The sequence below is a fragment of the Rhipicephalus sanguineus genome, chromosome 6 (genome assembly GCF_013339695.2).
Source record: "Rhipicephalus sanguineus isolate Rsan-2018 chromosome 6, BIME_Rsan_1.4, whole genome shotgun sequence".
In the NCBI taxonomy this organism is placed as follows: Eukaryota; Metazoa; Arthropoda; class Arachnida; order Ixodida; family Ixodidae; genus Rhipicephalus; species Rhipicephalus sanguineus.
The window spans coordinates 149502706-149528850 of NC_051181.1; the positions used below are offsets into that span (position 1 = coordinate 149502706).

The 26145-nt window shown below is 47.6% G+C and overlaps 2 protein-coding genes and 1 long non-coding RNA gene across 4 annotated transcripts; 2 read left to right on the forward strand and 1 right to left on the reverse strand.

Moving 5' to 3' along the window:
- Positions 1-5766: 5766 nt before the first annotated feature.
- On the forward strand, positions 5767-10599 carry LOC119396749 (uncharacterized). Of its 2 annotated transcripts, none has more exons than XR_005184488.2 (3): positions 5767-5818; positions 9033-9333; positions 10432-10599. It is a non-coding gene; the product is annotated as an uncharacterized LOC119396749 (long non-coding RNA). The 2 variants fall into 2 exon arrangements; XR_005184487.2 differs by lacking the exon at positions 5767-5818 and adding an exon at positions 7187-7548.
- A 5944-nt stretch (positions 10600-16543) lies between these two features.
- On the forward strand, positions 16544-17847 carry LOC119396748 (shematrin-like protein 2; the record flags this gene model as incomplete). The annotated part of the gene is made up of 1 exon (XM_049417213.1): positions 16544-17847. A coding segment is annotated over one exon (975 nt), but the record flags the coding sequence as incomplete, so codon positions are not given.
- Positions 17848-19720: 1873 nt separating this feature from the next.
- On the reverse strand, positions 19721-23511 carry LOC119398070 (uncharacterized). Its single transcript, XM_037665322.2, has 3 exons — positions 23423-23511; positions 21710-22030; positions 19721-19915 (listed from the first exon to the last, which is right to left on the reverse strand). Exons 1-2 carry the CDS (start codon positions 23429-23431, stop codon positions 21764-21766), a joined length of 276 nt encoding a protein of 91 aa, XP_037521250.1. The 5' UTR covers positions 23432-23511; the 3' UTR covers positions 19721-19915; positions 21710-21763.
- Between the last annotated feature and the right edge of the window lie 2634 nt (positions 23512-26145).

Below are 26145 nucleotides of genomic sequence, written 5' to 3' on the forward strand. Positions count from 1 at the left end.
AGATACAGATACAAGATACTTCCGGAATTATTGTATCCGATGCGATACTTGCCAATTGTATCTTAAGATATTTCGATACATTTGCAAATTTGCTATTATACATTTATATAATGAAGCAGCAAAGGCCTATGTACAAAAGTGTTTACTTGGAAATTTCTTAAGTGCGACCAACTTTGTTTAATTTTAACAAAATACCTGTTTGTATCACACGATTTCTGTCTTTCTTGCTCAAGGTACATTAGTTTCATTCCGAGACGACTTATTGGGATTTGTTTGGCTGCTTAACATGACAGCTCTTCAACCACTGCGCTCCTAGTGGTTTCTGCTTGACACTTTTGTAATTGATGGTTGTCCCTGCTCCACTTGACTACTAGCTAGCGTATTGCCATCTACTTGCAAGAACGTCATGAATAAATCTTCCGCACCACTGCGCAAATACCATTGTACCCAGAGCAGCAGCCGCTCATTTCGGCACCGTCCATGCGCCGGTTTTTCGGTGGAAGCACGTTTGAGAGCGCTGCCTTAAGGTAGCACACGGGGGCAGTAACGTGGTCATATTGCTCGGGCTTTCATTAAACGCCGGAAAAAATTACGAAGCAGCATTTACGTTTCCACAAAACAATTAGATCGGTAGTTTCGGAATGTCCCCTGCAACATAACAAGACGCACTAGGCCCTAAAGTGAATATAACAAATGTTGCATAATTCATCTTAGTTAAGTAACAAATTAAGTGCGATATAAAACACCCTAACGAGAGCCACATGACGGCAAACCATGTGATATTCAGCTTAGGTTAACCACTATTTTGTAAATATTTGGTTACATTTACGTGAAACACCCTCTATACACACGATACAGGCGGCACCCCGAACAGCTTTAACAGTAGAGCATGATGAATTCTCAACTCGCATGTAACGGTCAGACAATAGAGGACTCAGTGCTAATGGGAAAAAAGCATAAAACGGCTCGTGGAGACGCGATTGAGAAAAACAGAGTACTTGGTATTATGTTTCCTAAATCCCCTTCGTAACATATTTAAGATTTCTTCTTATATTATCCACGAGAATAACGCAAACTCAATTTCGCCATTTCGCTAAGCCGTAATATACTCTAGGCACGCTCAGATTATTTTACACTTGTCCTTAACATCGCCATGACATATATGTAAACTCACATGGAATGTAGATATCTAAATAGTAGCAATGATGAAGACAGTTAAGAAATAAGAAGAAAACAAAGAACGTGTTTTAGCAGCAGGTTACAAATAATACAATAAACAGACGGGCAAAAACTATGCAGAGGACTAGGTGGGATGCAAACGAAGGACAGCAAAGAGAGCACTTGCGCTAACAATCAGATTATCATTAAAAGAACTTCTTGAATAATTCAGCAGGAAGAACAAAGATACAGTACGCCCAAATATCTTCTGTTACGTAAATGCTTGTTCTATTGCATCTAGCATCGGCACCGATAATGCGACGGTTGTTAAAATCTCATTTGCATGTAAGTCAACCTCATCGTGTGTAAGTCAAGCTCACATCCACAAGATCTTTCAAATCGCTAATGTGTGAAAGCCGCGAGACGCAAAGCAGTCCCATTCTTGTATTCTTGAGACTTTGCAACGATGCACCACGCAAGACAAACTTCGATAACGACAGTGTAGCGGCATGATAATTTGTGGGAAAGACGCTGCACGCATTGGAGTACGCAGCAAGGCACAGTGGCTATGAACTGTCATGGCACACACAAAACTAAAAAGAAAGAAAACATCGGGAAAACAAAAGGTAGGCAGGGCGAGATGTTCGCGTGATTGTTTTTGTCGAGAATGGCTCGAGCGCCATCACGTGACTCTGCTCCAACAATAGGGACGCGTACACCTCATCGTCTGTGCTCACTGGAGCACTCTGGCGGAAACATAAAAGATTTTCACTGTCGTTAGTTTTATTCAGGTGATTAGTGGCAGCAATATCAGCTTGAGAACCGGAATTCAGGTGGACGTTTGTTGTTTCGCACGGTGGTGTTTCTATAGCAGTATATTGTATCTTAAGATACACGATACATTATTGAATGTATCGGAAATACAGATACAGATACTCGTTTTGCGAGACGTATCGCGATACAGATACAAGATACCCAAGGAGTATATAAGATAGTATCTAAGATACATGTATCTTCGATACTGCCAAGCACTGAGTGTGTTGTATGTTGCGACAGACAGTTTTAGTTTCTGCGCACCCACAGGTAGGGGATGCTGACCGCCCGGAGCACAAAATAATGCAAACCTGTATGCAAAATACTACAACCAGCACTTAAAGGACTTTGGGCACGCAAAGGTCCCCTTGGATACGTAAAGTCAATTAGGCAAGCAAAATAAATTGAGGAAAGTTATAAACTTTTCCCGGAGCATTATAATTAACAACAGCAAGTTGTTGGCCATCTCAGTGGAACAAGTCATACTATGTGTTGTATTCCACTTAATTACACATCGTTACTTAACGTTAATCAATCAACTTCGGGAGTACTACACTTGAGGGGAAAAATTTGAGGAGAAAATTGTGGGAAAAAGATAAGGTTCTAGTGCGTACTGTAAAATCGTCAATGAGGAATTACTTCCTAATACTACGCGACAACATTTTCTGTGTCTATATAGAAAGCCCGCGACATGTGAAAGCAATCAACGTTACCGCTCGGCACACCGCTATCGCAGAGTTCTGAAAGTTGCAGGGCAGCGACGGTGTCGGGTTTCTCTGTACGCCTATCGCTGTCACTAATCACCACAGCTCTTGCTTTCAGTAGCTCAGGTGAGGTTTATTGCCGACGTGAATCGCATACGCGGCCTGCGACTGCGTCCTATCAATGTAACTTTCGCGTTGACAGCGCGAAATAAGTGTGCGTGTCGGTCACGCCCGGAACTTTTCACAGCACTACGGTCAGGGCACTCAATAACAGAGTATAGGTATGCGCATTTGTATATAATTTCGCACTCTTTCCTTGGCATAGAAAAAAAAATAATACGATGCAAATTAATTACTGATTTATTGCAGATTTTATAAAACGTTCCACAGCTTTCTCATTTGAAGCTGTCCCTCAAATTTAGCGTTTGAGTACTTGATTTATTTTCTTGTCTCATTACGTTACCAGACAGAAAACAAAAATGCACTGTGACTGTCTATTCCTAGAGTGGTAGCAAGAGACAACAAGCTTTTAGTTGCGTTCTCTTTTGGTGTAGCGGTAAGTATTGAAAACTTACCTCAAGTTAGCTGGGACGCAGTGGCGTAGCCAGGGTGTGGCACACGGGGCCCGTGTCCCGTCCCCCAAATTTTTTTCTACGGGACAGAGAGCACAAAATGACACTCGACCACACTTACCTGCCCGGACCCCATGTCGGATCAAGGACGTGACCCCCCCCCCCCCCCCGAAACAAGCTTCTACCTGCGCCACTGCTGGTACGCTCTCTAAATAACTTGTGTGTGCTAGCTCAGTTCCTTAGCTAGCACACACAAGTGGAAGGATTCAATTAACACCACGAACGAGTATCGTTAAATGAACTGCGTCCATATCAGGGAGGCATTGTCTATTAGATATTGAGTCATTGCTCGAGGCAAATTCTTCCACGCATCGTTCTGCTTCCGTTATCTCCGACAAACTCTTCTTTTGCTATCTCCGGATCTTAGGATGTCTCTTTGACACTTCGTGGGAATTTTCCAGGTGCTCCAAGCAATGGCCGGGTAGTGCCTTGGGCCTCGCGTAAGCGCACGGAACGTATCATTCGGTCGTGCATTCGCCCTGGCTATACGCTTTGGATACCCTGGAGACGCTGTCGTGATCCCATGCCTTAATGTGCGTGAGGAGAGCGTCGCATGTCCTTCAAACAGGGTGGAGCAACCAGAATGTGGGACAAGCGAACGATTGTGTTCATGGAGGCGGAGTAAGAAAGCCGTTCGGGGACGCAGTAATCAGATGAGAAAACGTGACTTATCTCTTCGAAGGAGACGCTGTTGCCCTGCATGGTCGTTCCAGAAAGCTATGTCGCTCATTGTCGATGACGTGTGCTTTTGCCCCGAGTCAGTCTGCGCTTACGCCCTAGTTTACGGAGCTCGAGAAACGCTATCTCGCGTGGTGTATTCACACAGGCTCGGGTGCACCACACTCGCTACAGGGTATACCCTCCAGGCTTTTTCCTGCCATCGCTATTTCGCGCTGTTCATTACTATACATTTTCCCTTCTATTAGCAATGAGCGAGTTCCTGAAACAACGTTCCCCTTTTAAATTTAAAAATCTATCAACACTTTAGCCGTCGACGTCGGGCTTCTGAATATTGAATTTAAAAAAAAAACACTTTTCAGTGAAACGTCCCAACAGACGATTGTGGAATAACTGTTTAATTCCGAGTGCGGTTGTAAATCAATAAGTTCAGCTGCTCCAGCAAAGTTTCTTTTTCACTGAGCCATTATGAGATCGTCAGAAAATTGTTGTCACACCAAGTAGAATAATAGGTACAGCATTAAAGCGGGCCTTTTCAGTTCAATTGTATACTTGGACGGTGCCATTGTCATGTCTATGTAGTGTTGTCACAGACTCTTCTCTTTGATTCTTTTGAACCCCCTACCCCTTCCTATGTTCAGGGGTAACCAATCGGATATTTTCTTTCATTAATTTCCTGTCTTTCCTTCATCTTTCTCTCTCTCTCTCTCTTTGACCATCCGTAAATCTGAAAGTAGAATCGGCTTGTATTGTGAGTGCCGTATCGCTGCCTTGGTCACATTGATCGCCTGGAAAGTCCGTATAGACGGTCAAGAGCTCAGGGCCCCTTTCTGGATCTGCTATGGTGTACTACAGCGTGTGTACTTCTCACACTGTCAAGATGCGTAGACCGAGACTTAGTCATCTCGCCTCACAGATTTGACGCCAAAGCGTCCAACTCATCTCAGGCACCGCTTCAGCACCCACGTTCACGGTGGTGGTCTTCGCTATAGAATACGTTACCCGTCACGGTTGATGAAACAGCGAATGATTTATGCACTCGCAGTTTCGTGGGGAGTGACCGGCGTCTCCGTCGGGTGTTGCTTTCAGCCAACTCTTCCTCAGTTTGCAGCGCGCACTTGTGAACCAAAATTAGCAGCAGAGAAACAAACAAAAAAGCCGTTTACACATTAAATTTTGCTTTCCTCAGTCCGCGAGAGGTGAAGGAAGTTGTGGAATTCGCAAAACGCGGAATTCCTGCCCGTCTCTGACTACATGCAGGGACGCGGGAGTTGTTCGAAGGCACATACATACAAGGGGACAGTCTCGCGACCACATCGGGAAAGTTAGCTTTTTGTGCCCACAGCACGTGGGCACGCGTGAGCCTAGCCCCCCTGTACGCGTTTTATTTTTGGATGCAGTGGCTTGCCCGGTGATTGACAAGCATTGCGTCTCATGAGAGATTCATGTCGCCAAGCGAACACAGTCGCGCGCATGTGACGATGACGACCCACATGCGCGGCGACTGTCTCGAGCCGGCGCTTCCTCGTTTCGCACGATCGCCACGCTTCAACGATCCCGCGAGTGAAGTGGTGAACGCGCATACCGCGCCACTGCCGGTGGTCACGCACTCCTCTCCGTTTCATGTGCACACACACTCACAACTCCTTCACTCGCGGCACCTTAGGTGTTCATTTGCATCATCTTCTTCTCGTCCTCTAGAGTGCTCGTATATAAGAAAAACTCCGCGCTGAAACACTCGAGCCGAAGAGCGTGCCACGTTTTACCGTACGGATCTCCGTGAACTTGTTCGTCCTAGTCTCGCCGACCTTTTACACACACATCATGAAAGCCGTGAGTATATCCTAGGGGAAGCAAAGCGTTATCAATGTTTTGTTACTGAATCTGACAAGCTTAGAAACCGCGTGGTACGCATCCGTATATGTCGTCTGATAAAGTCCTGGAAAATTGAGTGAATTTTGCTTATCTAAATGCGAAATTTTAACGTTTTGGAGGAAAAGGGGGGGGGGAGTTAATTACCCAAATCCACCCTTCCCCCTGTTACGCCGTCGTTATCTGAGATATACAGTTGAAACTCGATTTAACGAAGTGATGAGTGCTCGAACTATCTCGTTAAATCGAGAAGTTCTTAAAATCGAGAAAAGGGACTTTTCGGTACTTCGAAATCTAATATTGTAACGTAGTCGTAGCGTCACCCGAAAGCTGCCGCGGGATTTCATTTGCCACTAATGCACGCCTACGCGCACGAAAACTGCGCGATGGCAGCTCGAGCATGAAGCCTCCTGTGTCCGGGCGATAAGGCCAGGTAGACCGTTACGCGTAGCTATGAAACGTGCCGAAAGACGGGGAGAAGGAATGCAGTTAATTCGCTAGCAGGCATAGCAAGAAAGTTGCGAGGAGACGATCAGGGTCATCTGTCGCATAAACCATTCAATAACGAAAGCGACCACCGTGTTCCTACGGGAGTATTTGCAGAGACAACAAACCACTGCCACCCCTAGCGTCATTTTACATGTAAAAGCGCTACCGACTGTTAATTACGTTGTTCCCTGCACGGGCGCGGCGTGCAGCCTCGTCAGAACAAAACTAGAGTCGTGACGACGACTAGATGTTTTAATGCGATAGCGTTACAGCGTACGTCTGAAGGAAAGCCGTCTGTGCAAAAAGTTTCAAGGAAATGTGAAAAGAAATCACTGCAGTTTCGCTGATTTATTTCCGGAAGAGCTTCGTTAAATCGAGTTGTATCCCATAAAAGCGTCGTTAATTCGAGTGGATGAGAACATTCAACTCTATGGGTACTTGCCGGGGAATGGAAATTTGTTCGTTAGATCGGGAAATTCGTAAAATTGGATTTCGTTAGTTCGAGTTTTAACTGTATCTCTATTTACGCCGTCGGCGCTGCGAGATCCCACGCGAGCGCCTCCGCTTCATGTAAATGCGCGTCTGTGGAGCTTTCAATTTGTGCCTTCGTATACAAGCTCTATTTTTCACCCAGCGCCGATATCGCACCGATAAGAAACGCATCCGTACAGGGCCCCAACGGCTTTTGCCGTTTCGCTGAAATAATCAGTGCGCAATCGTTCGGTTCTGAAGCCGGGCCGTGTTGTACGCTAATCTCTAAATTTGTCTATTCACCGCTCTCCATCCCGTTCCCCTGTAGCACGCGCCGACTAATCTGACATGATTAGTCACTTGTCGAGCTGCGCTGTGCTCTCCCTCGAAGCGCTAATGCGACTTGCACGACGTCGTTAGAGCAACATGGAACGAAGTCAGCAAGCTCTCGTTACTCGAAGCGAGGCGGATCGGCGTCTCGCTCTCCCCTCGAAAGCCTTGGGAAAGGCGCGCGGTAAATCAAGCTCTCCCGCCTCAGGCAAGTGCGCTGAGTACAGCTCTTCTCCAATGTAAAGCAGCGGTGTCGCGTTGGTCGAGTCGAGCTCAGATGCTAACCCGCGACACCATTTTCAAGTTATCACATCTCGATACACGCCCGCTCAAGCGGAACGCTATGGCCCCGAGCACTCACTCCTCAGCGGGAGACAAAGACGGCACTGGAATATCGCGACGTACGGTTCCCTGATTTACGTATTCACTTTTAAGTATCGGCTGAGATACAGCGTTCACCTTCCCTTCGTTATCGTGGTGTTTCTTTCGCTCGTTCTTGAACAGCATCACAAAAGTTTTTTTTTTCCTTTCTTTTTCATCGGGCAACTTAAACGGTGTACACGTTACGATTCCGAAAAAAGGACGGCGGCGCAGATAGTCCATTTTAGTATCTTCTCGCTCACTCTTACTTAAAACGCCCGTGGGTTTGAGATTTCGACGTCCCTGGCGGGTAGAACATCCTCCGGGAAAACGGGCAGGAAAGTGAGCGGGAGAAATCTAGCGGTACATCAGGCAACGTGTGTGTATATGCCGGTGGATGTCTTTCACCAATATAGCCCTCCGTTCTTGCACAAATACGACGACGACGCTTGTACTTTCGTTGGCGTCGCGGAAGCACTTGGCGTATATCGACGTGACGATAACTGCCAGGTGTTGCGTGAATGGAGTGCACGAAGAAGCAGTCCGTAATTTTACAAATAGAGATCAGCTTCTGCACAGTTTTGCAAGGCCTTCAGTTAGCCGAGCTGACGGGCTTCTGTTTGTTTGCTTCCCATTTGGTCGAGCTTGAGCATACACGTGCCCCACGTAGAAGGCTTGGGCCACTAATTACGTGCAACTGAGTAGGGGTACAGTGCACGTGAACGAGTCCAGCGGGCTTACTACCCCAACCGCTCTGAAAGCAAGGCCAGTTCTTCGGAACAGGTACAGGTATATGCCCCAGCCAGGATAGATAGAGAGAAAGAGTGAGAGGGAGGAACGGGGAGAAGGAGAGGAGCTGAAGAAAAGCAAAGTAGGTCGAATATACTTTCCCAGTTTACTACCCTACGCATGGAGAGGGCAGCGGGGAAGAGGTAAAAGATAGAGAAGCGTGAGTCTGGATGATTCAATAGTCACATGCATAGTGTAGCAGTGGCTAGGGACGAGTACCTAATTCAGTTCCGTTCAAGTATTGCAGAAGGGCTAGCGTGGCTTTCTGGGATGGTGGGCTGTGATCCCAGGATCCCATGCAGGATATTTCCTTCTGTAAAACTCCGATCACCAAGACTGCCCAGGGCCAACTAGAGTCTGGTGTCCGCGAAATACGCATTTCTCAGAGAGAAAGCTTCTTTCAGAAGCTTTCTTTCTGAGAAATCCGTACGGATTTCCTTGTGGCTTCGTGCTACAAACGGGTGGTTGTCAATTTCCCTTTCTTAACCCTTCCGCCACCTTGCGGGATTCCGCAGAACTGATTTAGCGAGCACTTTTATTGCTCTGTGATTTATCTGTGATGTGGTGTGAACCATTATCTCTGATGGCCATGCATTGGCCTAGTACTTTCTCCAATGATAACGTTCGCTCTGAGCCCAGCGAGTGGAGTTCCTGTGCAAGTCGCTCGTTATCTGCCATGTTCTGCTTTGCTGACGTGTACCGTATAGGTCGGTTCGTCTCTTCATTCCGCTCGCAGGTGGTTCTTGTATTCGCTTTCGCCGTTGCCGCGTGCGTCTGCGATGCCAGTGTGCTGCCTGCGGCGCCATACGTGGCTGCCGCACCGTTAGCCGCACCGTATGTCTTGCACCACGCACCAGTGTTCCACCACCCTGTAGTGGCCCACCCGGCGCCGGCTCCCGTTGTGGCGGCGCTGCCCGGCTACTCCTACACGTACACGTCACTCGCCCAGACACATCCCGTTGCTGCCGCACCGTTTCATCTGGTTGGAAAATAAAGGACGTGTAACCGCATACCGACTGCAGGGTATGATATTTCAGGTGAGCGCGCACTCTTCAGAGGAATGGCCTTTAATATCGAAGAGATAGTCATCTGACAATCTCTTCAAGCCTATCACAATTTTTTCCCGGTTGTGGTTGTGTGAAGTCGACACAGCATAATCTTCGAGTCGGGTAAACTGATACTGCGAAGCAGGCTAGTCGCGGTGTCTCGGTTTGCAAGATATGTCGGCGTCGGAAGCAATCTATTGGGGTTCAACTCCCTATCGGTTTCTTTAGTTCGAAACATACGATCCAGGGTTATTGTCATCGCCATTGACGTCACGCCCAACTTTTCATGAACTGTTCCTTAAGCGTATAATATTTTATGTTCATAGTTCGTTTAGTTCAGGTTAGGTTAGGTTGCTAGAAGAGCCAGAGTAGGGGCTAGTTGGTTGCACTTCTTGGTAGCCTGCCCGCGCTTCGCTTTAAAGAGGGTATTACTTAAGCTTAACCTGAAAGGAAGAAAACTGGGCGGTGCAATTGCCTGCAAATTTCGCGAGGCTAAATCTGCCAGCAACCAACAACATCATCATCACCATCATCATCATCATCGGTTGTGCATAGTCGATACTTGGAACGCGCTGTTCGAGCACAAACCAAGATGCACAAAAAGAACACACGTATGTACAGAAGACGACCGCGAACTAACAGCTGTTAGCGCTTATCTTGTGTACATATACGTGTGTTCTTTTTGTGCGTCTTTCTTTGTGCTCTAGAAACGCGTTGTAAGTATCGATTAGGTAAGATTAGGTTATTTTAGTTAACACTCACTTCATTTATGGCAGCTGAAGACACATTCAACTTCAAGTGGGCACTAAACGAGAGAGACAGAGACCTGATATTCTGCTGGCAATCGGTGCTTTATTCTTCTCACTGGTCTCGCGCATTTATTTATGGGCGCACCTTGCGAAATACTCTGCGCGCGTCTTCAAAATCTGCCAACCACGGCCTGTTGACAGGTTGCCAGATGGCCGCGTACAGCACTCAGCACCTGATAGCTATCGCGTGTTATCAGCAATCGGCGATGCGAACGATCGACTCGACCTTCGATGCGGCCACGCGTGCCTGAATGTTGTGTGATGACATTTCTCTGTGCAGGGAACGGAGTCCAGGTTGCGGAAGTGATCGCGGCTCAACAGTTTTTCATCCTCAGGACTGAACGGCTTCAAAAAAAGAAAAAAAAACAATGTATCGACCGAAGACAAGTGTGTAATGACTGTACAAGAAAAATATTAAAGAATGGTACTATGAAACCAATAAAGACATGCCAACTGATGTATACATCTCTCAACTTACTGTCTGGTCACACCCAGGCTTTCTGACGTTCAGCGACAGCTCATCAGAAAGCTATATCTCTGTACGCGGAGTTCTTAAGGAGTGAGGGGTTGTTTTTCCTTTGTACAGGCTTTTTGCAATAATAGCAATTGTACTTCCCATGCTGAAAACAGTCCTCACGCTTAGTCATGGCAATAATGAAATGTAAAACTATAGAATGATAGAGGAGAGCGGGAAAGAAATGCCACAAACTCAAGGCGAGTACTCATACACATCCGCAGAATTGATCCTGTGGTTAGAGCGTCCCCTTTAAATACGGGAGCCACGGGTTTCGATTTCCAGTGTCGCCGAGCACCCACCAGTTTTTCTATTGGTGAGAAAGGTACCCTGGCCTGGCACTCTGTGCTGTGGGTACTCATTTCTCGAAAAGGTGGCCTCGCCTTTCTTCTTTCACTTGCATCCCTCCCCTCGACAACGCTGAGGGACTACCCCTTATGTGTTGCAGAAATCAGTATTTCTTATACTCGTGCCACTACGCAATCGACTGCGCACACTGTAAGAAGGAAAACGAGCCTTTGGACTATTTTTTGCGACTCCTGACTAACCACGTATATGACTCTCTTTAGAGAGACACGTTAACTCTCTTTTGGGTCCCACGACTCTCCGATGAGAGTATAATGATCTCGAAAGAGAGTTCGCGTGTCTCTTTAAAAGGAGTCATAAACGTGGTAAGTCAGGGCTCAGCGAAAAGAGTCGCACGTACCCTATTCTGTTCTTTAGAGTGCATTAGAAAACCCAGCGGTTTCCCGGAGGCGCTGGGAATCGAACCCAGGACCACTCGCACAGTATACGCTCTAGGACACCACGACCACTGCGGTTGTTTACGAAAGCGTGGGTGGAGCTGCACTTTCTCCTCGTCTTATCAAGGTCGCGAGAGCGCGCTTGAGAAAATAAAAAAAAAATCCCATTCGTTTTCGACAGGGAGACCGCCGTGAGTTGCACATCGAAGAGGCTAGGTCTTTCGACAACGAGTGTCCTGGGGTCGCTACTGAACGGCAGCAACTCGCTGGAAGCGAGCTCAATGTCGATGGCCGCGAGGCACGTGCTGCATAGACGCTGCGCGAAAACGGGAGTCCGCTGTATATCGAGGTGCACGGTGCCTGCCGATGAAGTCGCGTAATAGAAAAGGATGAGGTCGTCTGCGCGATGCTATCGCGTGGAGCGCCCGAGCGGGAATTCTCAAGAACGCTGCCGCGTGAGGAATTTGGTCGCCCTGCTTCGGATGTTTGCCTTATCCTGTTCTCTGCTCGCGCGAGGCGCGTTGGTTTCGTACGTGGCAGCAAACGAGGGACAGAGAGAGAGAGAGAAATAGAGAACAGCTACTCACAACATTGCGCTAATAAAGTAACAGAAAACACACATAGAAGAACTCATAAGAGCAAAACTAAGCAAAATTTAGCTTCTTACTATAAAGCGTGCTCCTTTGTTCCTTGTGTAATTTAATAATAATTACGTGCGGGGTTTTACGTGCCAGATTCACGGTGTGCTTATGAGGCATGCTGTAGTGGAGGGCTCCGGAAATTCGATCATCTCGTGTTCTTTAACGTGCACTGATATCGCAAAGAACACGCGCCTCTATCATTTCGCCTCCGTAGAAATGCGAAAGCTTCAGCAGGGGTCGAACTCACGACCTGTGTAATTTTTCAGGAGGGTTCTTGTGGCTAGGATATGTTCAAGAATAAGGAGCACGCTTGCAAAAAAAAAAAAAACATGTATTTACTTGCGTACCATTTCGGCATTAACATGGCCGAGATGGCGCTTGCATGGCCGGCATACATCGTTTTGCTTTGCGGAGCGTTCTTCGATGTCCAGTGTGATCGCTTCACTGAGGGGCATGGATGGCACGTAGTATCTACGAGCACGTGCAGGTAAGGGACTGAGTACGGAGAAAGTCACGCTCCTTGCTCTGATTCTTCTCCCGACGGCTGCGGTACAGACAATGACGTTTCGGATGAAGAATTTCGAGCGACTACTTTGCTCCGTGAAGACGGGTAATGATTGTCTTCTGCTCCGTACCTTCGTGCGGTCCTCCAGACTCATAGAAGATGGATGACAATGTCATCTGAGAAAGAAGGCGGCTCTCCTGCGCATTTTCTGACTTGGAGATTCCATTATGGTCGTAGACCTCTGTCTTGTGTTGACCGGCTGACGAAGAAGACGTAGCAGAGATGCTGGAGATAGATGAACGGAATTGGGCTAGCCTCTGGGAGATGGTAAGTTGTGCCTTGACATACAGCAACTAGCCTGTAAAATTTCCCGTTTATCATTACTTCATAAAATGTTTCACCACACAACATTGCATGACATATTTATTCAACTCCGCGCTATGTATCGCGTCGCATCGATCATTCTTACAAGGTTCGTGTTCCTTCTAGCAGCGCAAACACATTTTGCCAGTCATTCATTCCTCGGACGTCCCTAGAGTGGAAACACATTCCCGAAAACATTGTATCTATTAGTGATAATTACTTTTTTCGCGATGCCTTAAAGAACACCGATAACTAGAATTCCATTTGATTTACCCCTATATTTTGTATAGGTCTTGTTATTCTTGCATTTTCATATTTTATTTTTGTTATATGCTTTATATTGCTTTAATAGCTTCTTAGCTTTTTCCCTCATTGTACTCCTACTGAATTATGCATGTTAAATTTTACTTATTTTGTACAACTTCCAATGAAACCTGCCACCCCCTCCCCTCTGTAATGTCTTGTTTGGCCCTGAGGATACAATAAATTAAATGAACTGAAATGAAATAGTCAGCCCGGTTGTGGTTAGGGTGGGTTTGTCTGTGTGGAGGCGTGAGTCCGCTGGGTCATTACATAGATATTTACCACGGGGGATCCGCATGGATTCGAATCTTGGTGACTGCGTCATCGTAAAGGAACATGCTGTCCGATATCCACCAGTACATCACGCCTGGATTACTCTCCCCTCCTCTTAGTTCTGCAAATAGACTAAATCCATCGATAAGGTTGATTCGTTTACACTTAGTTAGTTTACAGGTGCAGTACATTCGCAGATGGACTACATCTTAGTCCATTTACAGATCAGCACATGCAGTCCAACGGTAGATGAAAAGTGATTTGTCGCCGAGATACGCGACGTCGCACTGAGGTCACAGTGCCGAGATTCTGGAGCGAAATGAAAAATGCAAAATTTTTCGCCTGAATTTTAATATTCTATTCAATTCATTCATCATCAGCCTGAATACGCCCCCTGCGGCGGGAAGGACGCTCCGATGTTTCTCCCAATGAAAGATATTCCCAATACTACTCAATCTGTTTTTGGGAAATTAACAAAATATCTTTAAAAGCGTAGTTTATTAGCACGGACTAATTTAACTTATCTCTATAGTGTCCGTAAAAGCAGAAATGAGGAAAGGACGAATAACAAATGTTTACTGCGGCACTATGCAGATTGTACACTGAGTCTTACAATGACGTCACCGATATTAATAGCGCATGTTCTGTACACTTCATTTGCTGATCAGTAAAGATGTTTAGGAATGGGACTTTAGCGTATGATATTTGTTTCTACTGAGCGCGACCGTTACGAATGCTACGGACAACCCGCTCATTGATGCACTGATATTAAGTAGATGGCGCTTGCGCGAGCAATAACCGCACAAATCTCCATCTTCTAAACAGCAGTCTCGCGTTGTATTATCGCGTGGCACGTGACTCACATGATGTCTGTGATGTTTTCAGGAATGCTTTGGTAGATTCCGGCATTGACGGTTCAGTTTTTATAAACTTACGCAGGTAACGTGAAGGACGCTGTGAAGAAAGCGATGAAAAAAGGAAAAAGCCACTTCAATACTCGGTGATCTTGATAAGAAAACCAAAAAATTATGTGTGGTAGGGTAGTTGTGCCTCCGGCATAATGAAATGGAAAGTCATAATCTAGACGCCGCGCCTATTGCATGTTTTTCACTATAGCACCTTTGGTCCTTGACCGGGCGTTTTTATGTTGCAGATCAAGCGATCTTTTGCGAGCAAAATGTTTTTCGTTCGATATCTGGCCCTTCTCGAGCTCTTTCACCGTGATGGAACTTCGGATAAGGGTGCGCGCAACCGCGTCCTACATCGCTCCGTTCACGCAACATACTTCAAAGAATTATGCGGAGATTAAATAAAGACAATGCCATCTTCGAGCTGTCCTGCTAGCAAGCTTCGACGCGTCACGAACGCGCGCCAATATGAGCATGATAAAACGCACCGTTGAAAAGTTGGGCTCCCGACACTAAAGAAAACTGCTCGGTAAAAATGACAAAAAGAAAAAGAAGAGAGACGAGGAATTTTATGGCGGTACCCTCAGAAGCACCTCACACAGGCCCTATTTGTTGTCGTTGCAGAAGCGTGAAACTTCATCAATTACGTAGAATACCTATGGCCGATTGACCCTGTACGATGGAATTTTCATGCTCGGATCGCGGGTGCAACGTTTGAGATTCGCTAGTTGTCCTCCAATTACTCTTCTTTGAGCGCTGACAGTGCTGCGGCTAAAAACAGTGCAAGGGCAGCAGAGTGTGGCACACAGAAGCAAATGCCGCTGGAGAAGCACCGGCATGGTCTGTTTGTTTGTTTTTTGTTTTCTTTTTGTGTTTCTTTTTTTCTGGAGAAAGAATGTATGGTCGACCTTGCTTCCGATTAAAACTTGGCGCTGTCTCTGTTTTATGCAAATGAAGTTTCACCGAGTTTCAAAAGAAAATGGCGTACCGTTGCTTCCCAGGCGCACTTTCAGTAGAAACGTATACGCTACAAAAAAGAATTACCCGGTGGTAAACGCAAAAAAAAGAAATGCTCGCTAAGAATTGTCTTCGCGATGGCAAATGTGAAAGCCTTCTTTATCGTTCCGGTACACAGGAAAGGAAGGAACGAGAGAATCCAAACTACAACGGGCGATTGATGCCGAAACAGATAAAGAGGAATCGGTGGAGAAGTTCTGTGCGAAACGGGAGGAGAGAGAAGGGCGTTACAGCGAGCGCTCGAAGCTCACCGTTGGCCGTGTGACCCTGCAGCACCAAACTCGATCTACGCAGCCGCCTCATCCACGCGCTCGCACTCACTCACTCGAAGAAAACTCGGCCTGTGTTCCTTCGAGGCGAGCGCACGTGAAGAGCGTGCAGATCAGGCGCGAGACGCTGGCGCGTACCTTGTGGGCGCTTTAATTCGGCTCCGAGGGGGGATTATCCGAGATTAAGCGAGATATGGGATTCCCATGAGCCTCCTCTTTCCGAGGCCCATGTAGCCTTTCCTCTCTTGGCCCTCTCTTGTCGACGCGGAGCCGGTATATAAGCGAGGCTTCCGGCTCTCGGGCTCCTACCCAAGTGAAGAGTATCGTCTGTGGTAGCGTCGTTCGATTTTTTTCCTCTCCCAACATGGCTGCCTTCAACGGAGTAAGTTGAGGATTGTTCGATTAAACGCGCCGAGCCGTAATTTTCGTTGGGGTACAACGGTTGTGTAAGCAGCTCGTACCTCTGAATGAAAAACTACAACCACGTTACTTCTGGATACTTTCGGCGCTTTTTGGATTTTCAAGTTGCTGTAGAAAGGGAAAAATTCAAGCGTTCAATCGCAAACGAACTGCCTCCTCGCCTGCTTGCGTCTGTTTGAGCGATCAGGAGCGCTCTCTGGAACTAAAACATGCTCAAAGTAACTTCTTGTATTAGTGATTTTGAGGCAGTACCTCTAGTTCATCGGTGCCTTGTGAGAACTTTTGTGCGTTACATATAGCACACACTTAATAAGCACATTTGTTTTTGTTAAAGAATAATCTGCAGTACGCAAAACCTATAGAATTAGCATCAATCAATTTCAACACGTGGTGCTGCAATAAAAGCTTTCCTCATCTCTAAGTCACTTAGTTCTAATTATCTCTGCAGGTGCAGCTCTTGATTCTCAACGTGCTGGCGTTCTGGAGCGCCGTCAACGCCGGCGGCCTGCACCCCGCCACCGAGGGCTTCTCGCACACCATCGCCCACCCGGACGGCTCCACGCACCACTCCACCTTCATCAGGCATAACACCGACGTGGTGCCGCGCGACCACGAGTCCGGAGTCTACGATCCGCACACGGGACACGTCGTGTCCGTCCACTCGTCCGGCGTTCACGGTTATACCACTGGCGCTAGTCACGTCGTTGCCTCCAGGCCCCTCGGAGCTTACGGCAGCGCTGCATATGGAGGTGCCGCCTACGGCACTGCCGCCTACGGAGCCCTCGGAGCATACGGAGCCTACGCTGCACCGTCCTACTCTGTGGCCGCTGCTCCAGCCGTGTCCGTAGCTGCCGCCCCGGCAGTGACTGTGGCACACGCACCCGCAGTCTCCGTCGCCGCCCCTGCTGCCACGACCGTCGTGAGCCACGGAGCCGCCGTGTATCCAGGACACACGGTCACCGGCTACGGTTACGGCGGTGGTCTCGGCCTTGGTTACACAACTGGTCTCGGCTACGGTGCTGGTTATGGCCTTGGCTACGGGGCCGGTTATGGTCTCGGCTACGGCGTCGGAACCGTCGGAACAGTAGGAACAGTCGGAACGGGCGTTGCCACCTACGGAACCGGACTCGCAACATACGGTGCCGGCTACGGTGCTGGCTATGGTGCTGGCTACGGTCTGACCACCGGTTACGGCCTCACCGGCCTCGGAGGCTATGGCTACGGCCTGCCCACGTCCCGCACGGTGGTCCAGAGGGGCCCGTTCATCAACAACCGCGTCGTGCAGACGGCATTCGGTGACGTCCACACACCGCACCACGAGTTCCACCACCACGAGCACCACACCGTGCACCCGACCGGTGGCACCGCTTTCGCCGCCGCCCCGGCCGTCTTCGGTGCCTACAAGAAATAGGAGGCCTGTAGTCCCATCGTGTGTTCAATGGCGGGGAATGGGTGGCCCTGGGACGAACAGATAAGCCTGCGAGACGAGCGTCGTCCAATCATCCTGCTTCCAGCATGGCGCCTGGAACAAGCATAGTCACTGTAGCAAGGTCAACGGGGATCTCCACTTTCGACCGGCGGGAAACTAACGACTGCGCCATTCCTGGAAACCGATACTTCGAAACGTACACTGCAGAAAGTCTACGAAGCAATGTCAGCTGAATGCTGCATGTAAAAATGTTGTTGCTTGGTTGTTTTATTGTTATATATTTATAAATAAACAAGATATTTAGAGTAAAACCACATTTTGAAACCCGGTCATACTCTGTTTCATTGATTTTCAGGCGTGACATTCATAGCTCGGGAAATGTTTATTAAAGTGTTTGGGGTAACACACCCAGATGTCACCATCTGCTAAGAGATAAGTAGCGTGCGGTGCCGTAATTGTATACCAGCCCTTCTTACATAACGTCACTATGGATCATTGAGTCACACCGGATATTAACTACACTCTAAGGAAAAAGCAAGGCTCCTGTTCCTCTTTTTCGTGAGTCTTCAATTGTCACATATATATCACTTGAACTTCCTCTCTCCTCTCAAGATGCCCGTTAAATCCCTTCTGGAATCATTCTACTTTCTTGGATAGTCATGGGAAGCGCGAATCTCGAAGAAAGAGTTAACGTGTATCTTTAAAGCGAGTTATATACGGGCCAGGTCAAGACTCTCAAAAAAGAGTAACACGCACTCTTTTCTTTTTTTTTTTTTCTCAGAGTGTGGTATAGCGCGGTCTTGTCCTCATCCACTGACAACAGCATTTTGGAGAGCGTCTTAGAAAAGCACATAATGGAAGTAAAGCCGTTTCTTGTCCTTCAGAGAGGGCTTTTATCCCACTTGTAGCCACTACCATGAAATATCTCGACGAAGCGTTCGGAGGCAGTGTTCTACTGTAAATTCTTTTTGTAATCCCTGAGCCCGTTATATACTCTATTGGGGCTACTAATACAGGTACACTAGCAAGGTGCTCACTGTGCCATAAATCATAATTTGTGTGAAATTTGGAGGTCCTCACTACACCATTATTGGTAATTGCGAGGAGAAACGAGCTACCAGCTACACATCTGTAAGGCATTATGTGCACTTCGTGCTGTGGCTGATGACGATGAAGAATTATGGCTGAGCCCTTCGTAATGGGTTGGAAGCTTTAAACTACCCACTAGTTATGTAATTTGCACTGTGTGACGCCCGGTTGCTATTTCACTCTCCTACCACGCTATATAATATACGTTAACGTGAGAAAGAGAGAGAGGGAGAAAAAGCTTTATTGAGACCCTCACGAAATGGATCATGGGGGCCTTATGGGCTTCCTTGGCAACGAATAGAAGTGCACTTGCGAGGAACCCACTACGCTAAAAGTAATCATAATTTCCGTGATGTAGGGAAGCAGCCACTATGCCATGTTTCGTCATTTTGCGGAGAACCGTGGTACCCGCTAAACATCTGTAAGGCATTATGTGCACTTTGTTGATGCTGTGCCTGATGACAATGAAGAATTATGTCAGAGCCCTTTGTAATGGTTTGGAAGCATTTAACAACACACTCGTTGCGCAATTCGCATTGTGTGGCCGCCTGGTCGTGGTTTTACTCTTCTACCACGCTATATTACATATGTTAATGTGGTTCCTTCCCGCCATAAAGCCTGTATAGCGTCTTTTTGCAAAGCAGTTTCAAGCACCGGCATAGCTCTGAGGTATACAATACTGGGTTCCCATGCAGAAGGTCCAGGTTCGAACCACGTTCCAGCCTGGATATTTTTTTCTTATTTCGCGCCATAGTGGTTACGGATACCGGCGGCGGCGGCGGCGGCGGACAACTACGGCGCCGAAAAAGGCCGTTGTTGTGGTCTCGTAACGTATTTCGCTGTAAACGTTCTCTCTAGGATAACGTGTAACGCGGACATGGAGGATTGCGCACATCAGGAAAACTTTGCGTAAGTTTAATCTCAAACTCGAGTTCCGGTCGTCGCGCGATACGCCATCTGTGGGGGCGTTCCAGACGCTAACGAACACTGGAAAAAAAAAAAGATGAAATAGGTCATGCCATTGCCACCCGAGAGCGACGTTTTTATAGGAAAGGCCACAACCTACAATAAAACTCCACGCTTACGCATCTCTTGACAACTGTCGTAGGAGATTATTCGTGGCATATTTTTTTTTATTCAGGCGACTTTATACATTGATGACGTGCTGCAGATTGGCCAGACGCGCAGTTTGCGTCGACTTCTCACCGCGTCCGTGGACCGAGGCGCCGGGTACACAGGCGAGTCCCAGTTGCCGAGCTTCGAGCGCCGTCTGGAGCGAGGTCGTGGAAACTGCAGGGAAATCTGCACGTCATAATGGGTCCTGAACCACTTTTCTAGGTAATCATCGATTTACCTCATGATCGGAGTTTATTGTCCCACAAATCAATCGGCGCAAAAAATTTTCGAATCCGTTAACAACGAGCGGAGTTACGTGAATTTGTCGAACACTTTAAGTGCTTTCCCTCTCCTCCTTTCGTCCCGACGAGAGCGCTGGAAGCTACTCAGGGAGGGATGACATGGGGGAAAAAGCTACGCCAAGCGAGGGTCATGAATTCAAGCGCGCATCATGAAATGCGATCACTCTTTCACATTGTTATTATTCCAGTGCGCGCTAGTGTCGCTACTGTGTAATTTTAGCGCAATATAGAGGGTGGCGTCCGGCACGCGGCGGCACCCCGTGGCAAAAAGCGCATTTGATCCTAACGCTGCCCTTAGTTGTAGACGCGCCAATTGAATTTTGTCCCCAGGTTGATTCCTCTATTCCGCTCTTATTACCCTTTCCTCTTCAATTAATTGACCGATCTGGGAGTCTCAGATGCCACTCTACTGCGCATAAGGCCGCAGTTACTATTCACAGCCGCGACGTCGCTGTATGAGCGGGGTAGATACCAAGAAATTATGGGTGTGCCAAGATTTTCGCGTATGGTAAAAATTAAGGCAGCTTCTCGCTATAGTGCTGCCAGCCTGAAGGAAGTGCACAACTGGGCGGCAGTCTTTGTTTCTCTTTAGTTTGTCTCTTTCTTTCTTCCTCTCTTTCTTTTATTTCTCTGTTCTCTCTGTTTCTTACTGTGTCCTTTTTCTCTGCTTACTTCTATTTATTCATTTCTCTATCTATCGATTTCTTTCTCTTCCCTGCCCTTTCTATTTTTCTTTCTCTTTGTTCCCTTTCTTTCTTTCTCTCTCTCTATTCCCGCTTATTTCCTCTTACTTTTTCCTCTCAATTTTTTTTCTCTTTTTTGCTTAATTTCTTTCTCTCCATTTCTCTATTTCTATCTTGCTCATTCTTCTATGCTATGCTTTACTGTCAATCCTCCTCCTTTCCCTCCTCGCCAACCACACATTTGTCCTCCTCACCCTCACTTCCTTTGCCCACCCCCGTCCTATAATATACTATACAAGGCTATGCTGTGCTCTGCTAGCGTGCCTGGATAGCCGAGTTGTTGGGACGCTCGCCTTCGGATCGTGGGTACGCGGGTTCAAATCCCGCCTTGCCAAGAAAGTTTTTTCACGAAGAATATTTTTATATTTCTCTCTCTTTCAATCTCTCTCTCTCTTTCCCTTTCTTTCTTTCTGTATTCGTTCTCTCACCCATCAGAGTTATCGCATCCCACGCTGGGCAAATTGGCGTACCTGTTCTGGTAGCGAAACCGAACAAGAGGACGAAGAGACCGCGTGTCAATTCATGGTGACGATCATTTCTGTTCACCCGTCACGGACTAATGCTCGGTTCAAAGAGCTCCGCAGTTGAAAACCTTGCACATTAAAAAAAAACAGTGTAATGATAATCCCGAATACGCCGTCACAGCAGAGTGATCCTCTAGTACATACACTCTAAGGAAAAAAAGAAGAGTGTGTGTTACTCTTTTCGGCGAGTCTTGACTTGCCATGTAAATGACTCTCTTTAAGGAGACACTTTAACTCTCTTTGAGGTCTCACGTCTCTCCGACTATAATATAGAGTATAATGATCTCCAATGAGAGTTCACTTGTATCTTTATTTTAAATAGAGTTGTGTGGATGGCAAGTCAGAACTCAGAAAAATAGTGTCAATTTTTTTTTCTTAGAGTGTACAGAGGACGCTCACCTGACAGGCTTGGTTCCATGCGTTTAGCAGGTGGGGGATGGTCGTGCTTGTCCCTCAGTGGTAGAGCGGCGCGTATGGCAGCTTCACCAGGGCTGGTGCTGCGTGCAGCTTGATCACCGGTGGCGGGTGGACGGCGTGGAAGTAGGAGTAGCTGACGGCCGTGGGCACCTTGGCCACAACTGGCGTGTACACGGGAGCAACCACCTTGGGCACCACGAGGGCGTGTGCGGCTCCGTAGCCGTAGCCGTACGGCAGCAGCGCTGGATAGCCGGCGTGCACGACGCACATCGACGCCACGAGCAAAAAGGCGACTGAGAAAACCTGCAACCCATATGTAATCAGCAAGAGCGAGATAATAAGAATTTAGCTTGTTCCACGCCGTGAAAACCGTCGTAAAACGAAGCTTCAGGCGAGCGAGTGTATGTGAGGGTAGACTAAGACAGCTTAGTATCATTTCGAGCATCATTGTCATAATTTATCACCATCATTTCGTGTTATTTCTTTATTCACTCCCCCCCTCTGGTCACGTGACCTGCGTGACGCCTACTACCACTACTACTACTACTACTACTACTACTACTACTACTACTACTACTACTACTACTACGACGACGACGACGACGACAACGACGACGACGACACATATGCAGCTTCCCTGTAAAGACTTTTGGCCCTTGTTTCCCACGAGGTTGTCAACGTCAAAACTGTATTATCGCCTCTCACATTTCTTTTTTTTTTTTTAATGCGTATTCTCTCTGTTTCTTGCTATGTCTTTTTCAAAGACATAGATCAAAGCATGTCAAGGAAGACAAAACTGAATGCTATAAGAACATCGAGGTTTCTGTGTTGTGTCAATAAAGTTACAATTATCCGTGAAAAGGCCAGCGATGCGATTCTAATTGACATACGGCGATTGGCAATAGGAGTTGGAGCTGGTAAACAAGTGGGTATTGACAACTCAGAATATCGGAATGGCCATGAGGTGCCTATCATGCGGCTTGAAGTGAATAGCGTGAGCATCAACGAAATTGGCACACTAACTGCATGCTTCAGTGAACGAAAAGAACGAAAAAGGCGCAGTTTTCGAGCTTTTTCGCCAATTGCACGCTTAAGAGAAGCATGATAGCAGCGCGCAAGCGCTCTGACACGTGACTTTTTTCATTATTCGCGGGCTTTCTCTGCAACACGGAAAAAATGACTACGTGAGACGTATCGTACAGGAAACAATTCAATCGGTGGTTTCTCAAGGTTCTCAACAAATCCGCGATCATACTTAGTTAGGTAAATAAACATAATTAAGGAGTTAGTTAAGGTGAAAATAAAAGTAGCCTGAGTAACTATAGCCTGGTGTGAATATTAGTATGCGTTCGGTTCAGTTTGCTTCCGACACGCCATTCATTTTTTAAGTCTTTGCTCAAGTAGCGTGGTACAACCGGGATAAACTTTAGTGGTAGGTTAGACTACCTTGAGACACATCGGGTTGGGCTATTTCAGGTCCCGCTACGTTAGGTTATGCTACGTTAGGTTAGTTTAGGTTAGCTTTGGTTACATTTGGTAGTTAACGCATCTGGCACTTCATATTAAATTCATTGTACTGAAAATAGGGTGCTGAAGTGCAGGAGCTGAAAGTGCACACCACTGAGCTGCATCCGATGACACTAATCCTGCGCTGCTCACGTAGTTCACGCATTGGGTTCACGTAATGTCACTCACGGCGTTCATGACGCTGGCGTAGTAGATGCTCCTTCGCGTATCAAGAAGGGGGATCGACACGGCACGACTCTCAGCTGAGATGCCACTGGCAAGTTTCGGCCTGCTTGTCTCGACACACGTCCGGTGGGTACCTTTTATACGACGCTCGCCCCCCTCCCCCCTCTTTCACAGATTCCTGCTGTCCGTGGTAGCGCTTGTCCGGCCCCCCAGCATCGGTCAGTCAGCCCGGAACGCGAACCTTCTTGCCAACCTGACCAAAACCCTCACCCATCACTTTCGGCCCACGGAGGAGACGCTGTTCAGAAAGGGACCGCCTCGGTTTTGCCCTCTTTCTGTTCATTTACACCGGATGAAAAGAACGGTATAACGTGACCCCCCCCCCCTTTCTTTTTCTTCCATCCTTAAGCGTTGCCTTCGCCTCTTCTCTCGTTCTTCCTGCTACTTCGCGCAGGGCTCCGCAGCACGCCGCGCGTAAAGGCGTTCTCGTAACGAGCGACTGTTACGAGCTCCCTGTGCAAATTTTCCGCGCTCTTCCTTCGGGGCATTGTGCTGTATTTGTTGCTGCTGCTGCTGCTGCTGCTGCTGTGGTCGCAGTAGAGACAGGCAGGCGACCAGTCCCTGCTTGCAAAAGGCGGTCTCGTCACCTTTGTCATCCTATATTCAAGACAACTTCTAGTTGAAAACACTAACGTGCACACCCGGAAAGGAGACAAATGGCTCACCGCTGGACTAGCGACTGAAGGCTTCGACACATAATCACTTCGACGCATAATCTGACATAACAAGCACTGCAAGGAGTGCACTGTTTGTTCTTCCCATTTTTTGTTAGCTGAAATAGTGGTGCACTGATGCATGTCAAGTGCGTTATTTTCGAGCATACCATTATTAAGCTTTCATTATTCTTGAAATCTTTTTTCTAATATAAATCACTCGCCAGTCTCACGCATAAGCAATTAATTCTATTCTGTTTAATTCGAAAGTTATGTAAGCTGAAAGTGCGGCTGGGGGAGCAGAGACGGGCTCTGCAAACACTTAAAGGAGGGCCATGGCGTCCCCCTGGTCAGATGATGAGCAATATAAGAAAATATGCATGACAACCCCGCCTCCCACACCCCTCGTCACACAGACGACACACATGACCCCACAAGCAGCGATCAAATGATGGCATTTAAGCACTGGATGGGAGTCCAGCCTCTGGTAGAGGCGTACCCAATGTCAAAGTCATTTCCTTGCTGTACCGGTGTCGACTTGCATAGGTGTTCATGCAATGACATTTTACTAAACCTATGCATTCAGTGTCTCTCGTGTTCCTTCCTTCCTTCCTGTGCATTCCGTAGCGTCTCTAGTAAAGCGACGCAGGCAAGCATCCTGCGTAATGCTGCGTGCTTCTCATCTGCTCATTTTATTTCAGGCAAGAGGCTCAGGTTCTTTGAAGATCATTGCCTTCTATGTAAGACGTATGAGCTTAGTCCTATATGAGCAACGGTGATGTTCAACTGGGACAGAAGTAGGAAATTTTTTTCCTGAACTCTTAGTACCGTTTCAACCATAGTTATTGCGTCTTGCAGTTAACGAAAGCACAATTACTAGGCCTAAGGCAGGATTTCGAAATAAAATTTTAAAAAAAAAGCACGCTTATGTGAGACTTCGGTCTACAATGCCTTGTACCGGCCAGTCTGGGCTGCACCGAATCCTTACTACAGGAAGTTTCCGGGAGTACGTCACCAAACGCGTAAGCTTCCTTCGCGGTGCCAGGACGACGTCACTGGCACATCACGTAGCGACAATGTACGAATCACGTACGCACATGTACGCCACAAGATGAAAGGTAGGTGCGGATCTCACAAATGTGATGTTGTCGCCTGTACCAACAACAACATCACCCACGACACCACCCCGCACCTGTTCCCGTTGTGCAGTTGTCGTGCCAAGGAGACAAAAGTGATCTCGTATTCCACTTACAAAAAGTAACAAAACGACAACCATCGGTGACAGCACTCTGTCGCTTTTCTCTTTAAGGTGTGGAAGTGAAAGCAGCGAGCGGTATGTGCGCAAGAGCGTCGTCAGCACTTAGGCGAATGCAAGCTGCCTACGCTGTATTGTGCAGTTCCGAAGCGGTCGCTGAAGTGGATCGCGCGCTGGCACTGTATCACTCTTGCCGACAGCGTGGGTAGTCGCGGGAACGCGCGCAACCTGTCACGTCCGTCCATCACGGTCGTGTCAAGCACGGTAGGACGCGTGCCTGCGCGCCTCGGGGTGGTAAGATCGACAGCTAGACCACGCGCGCGCATTAACCCTTTGAATACAGCGCTGGTCGTGTGTATATAGTGCAGGAACGCACGTCCGCAAAGTACATCTCGAAGGCGAGTAGGACAGGGCGTGGCGCCGGTGTCGTAATCAAGAGGGCGAACACGACAGCGGGATGGACTGAAGGTACTCGATGTAACTGGGAAAACGGGGGCGAAATTGTGAATTGCGGGAGAGCGTTTTGATACTTAGCAGTGCTTACGGCGTGGGTGCGAATGGACGAGACGGCAGCCTCGAAAGGTCTCGTAGCTGCCGCAGCGTTGCGTACTGCAAATGATGCATTCACGCGACCCTGCCAACGACATGCCGGTCAGCAAGTTTCGTCACGGGTTGCTGCCGTTGACGCTGTACAGCTACTGCCTTCCCACAGTTGCTTCCGCGACGCAACGGAACCTTTCTACCCGTTTCTCGCGCGT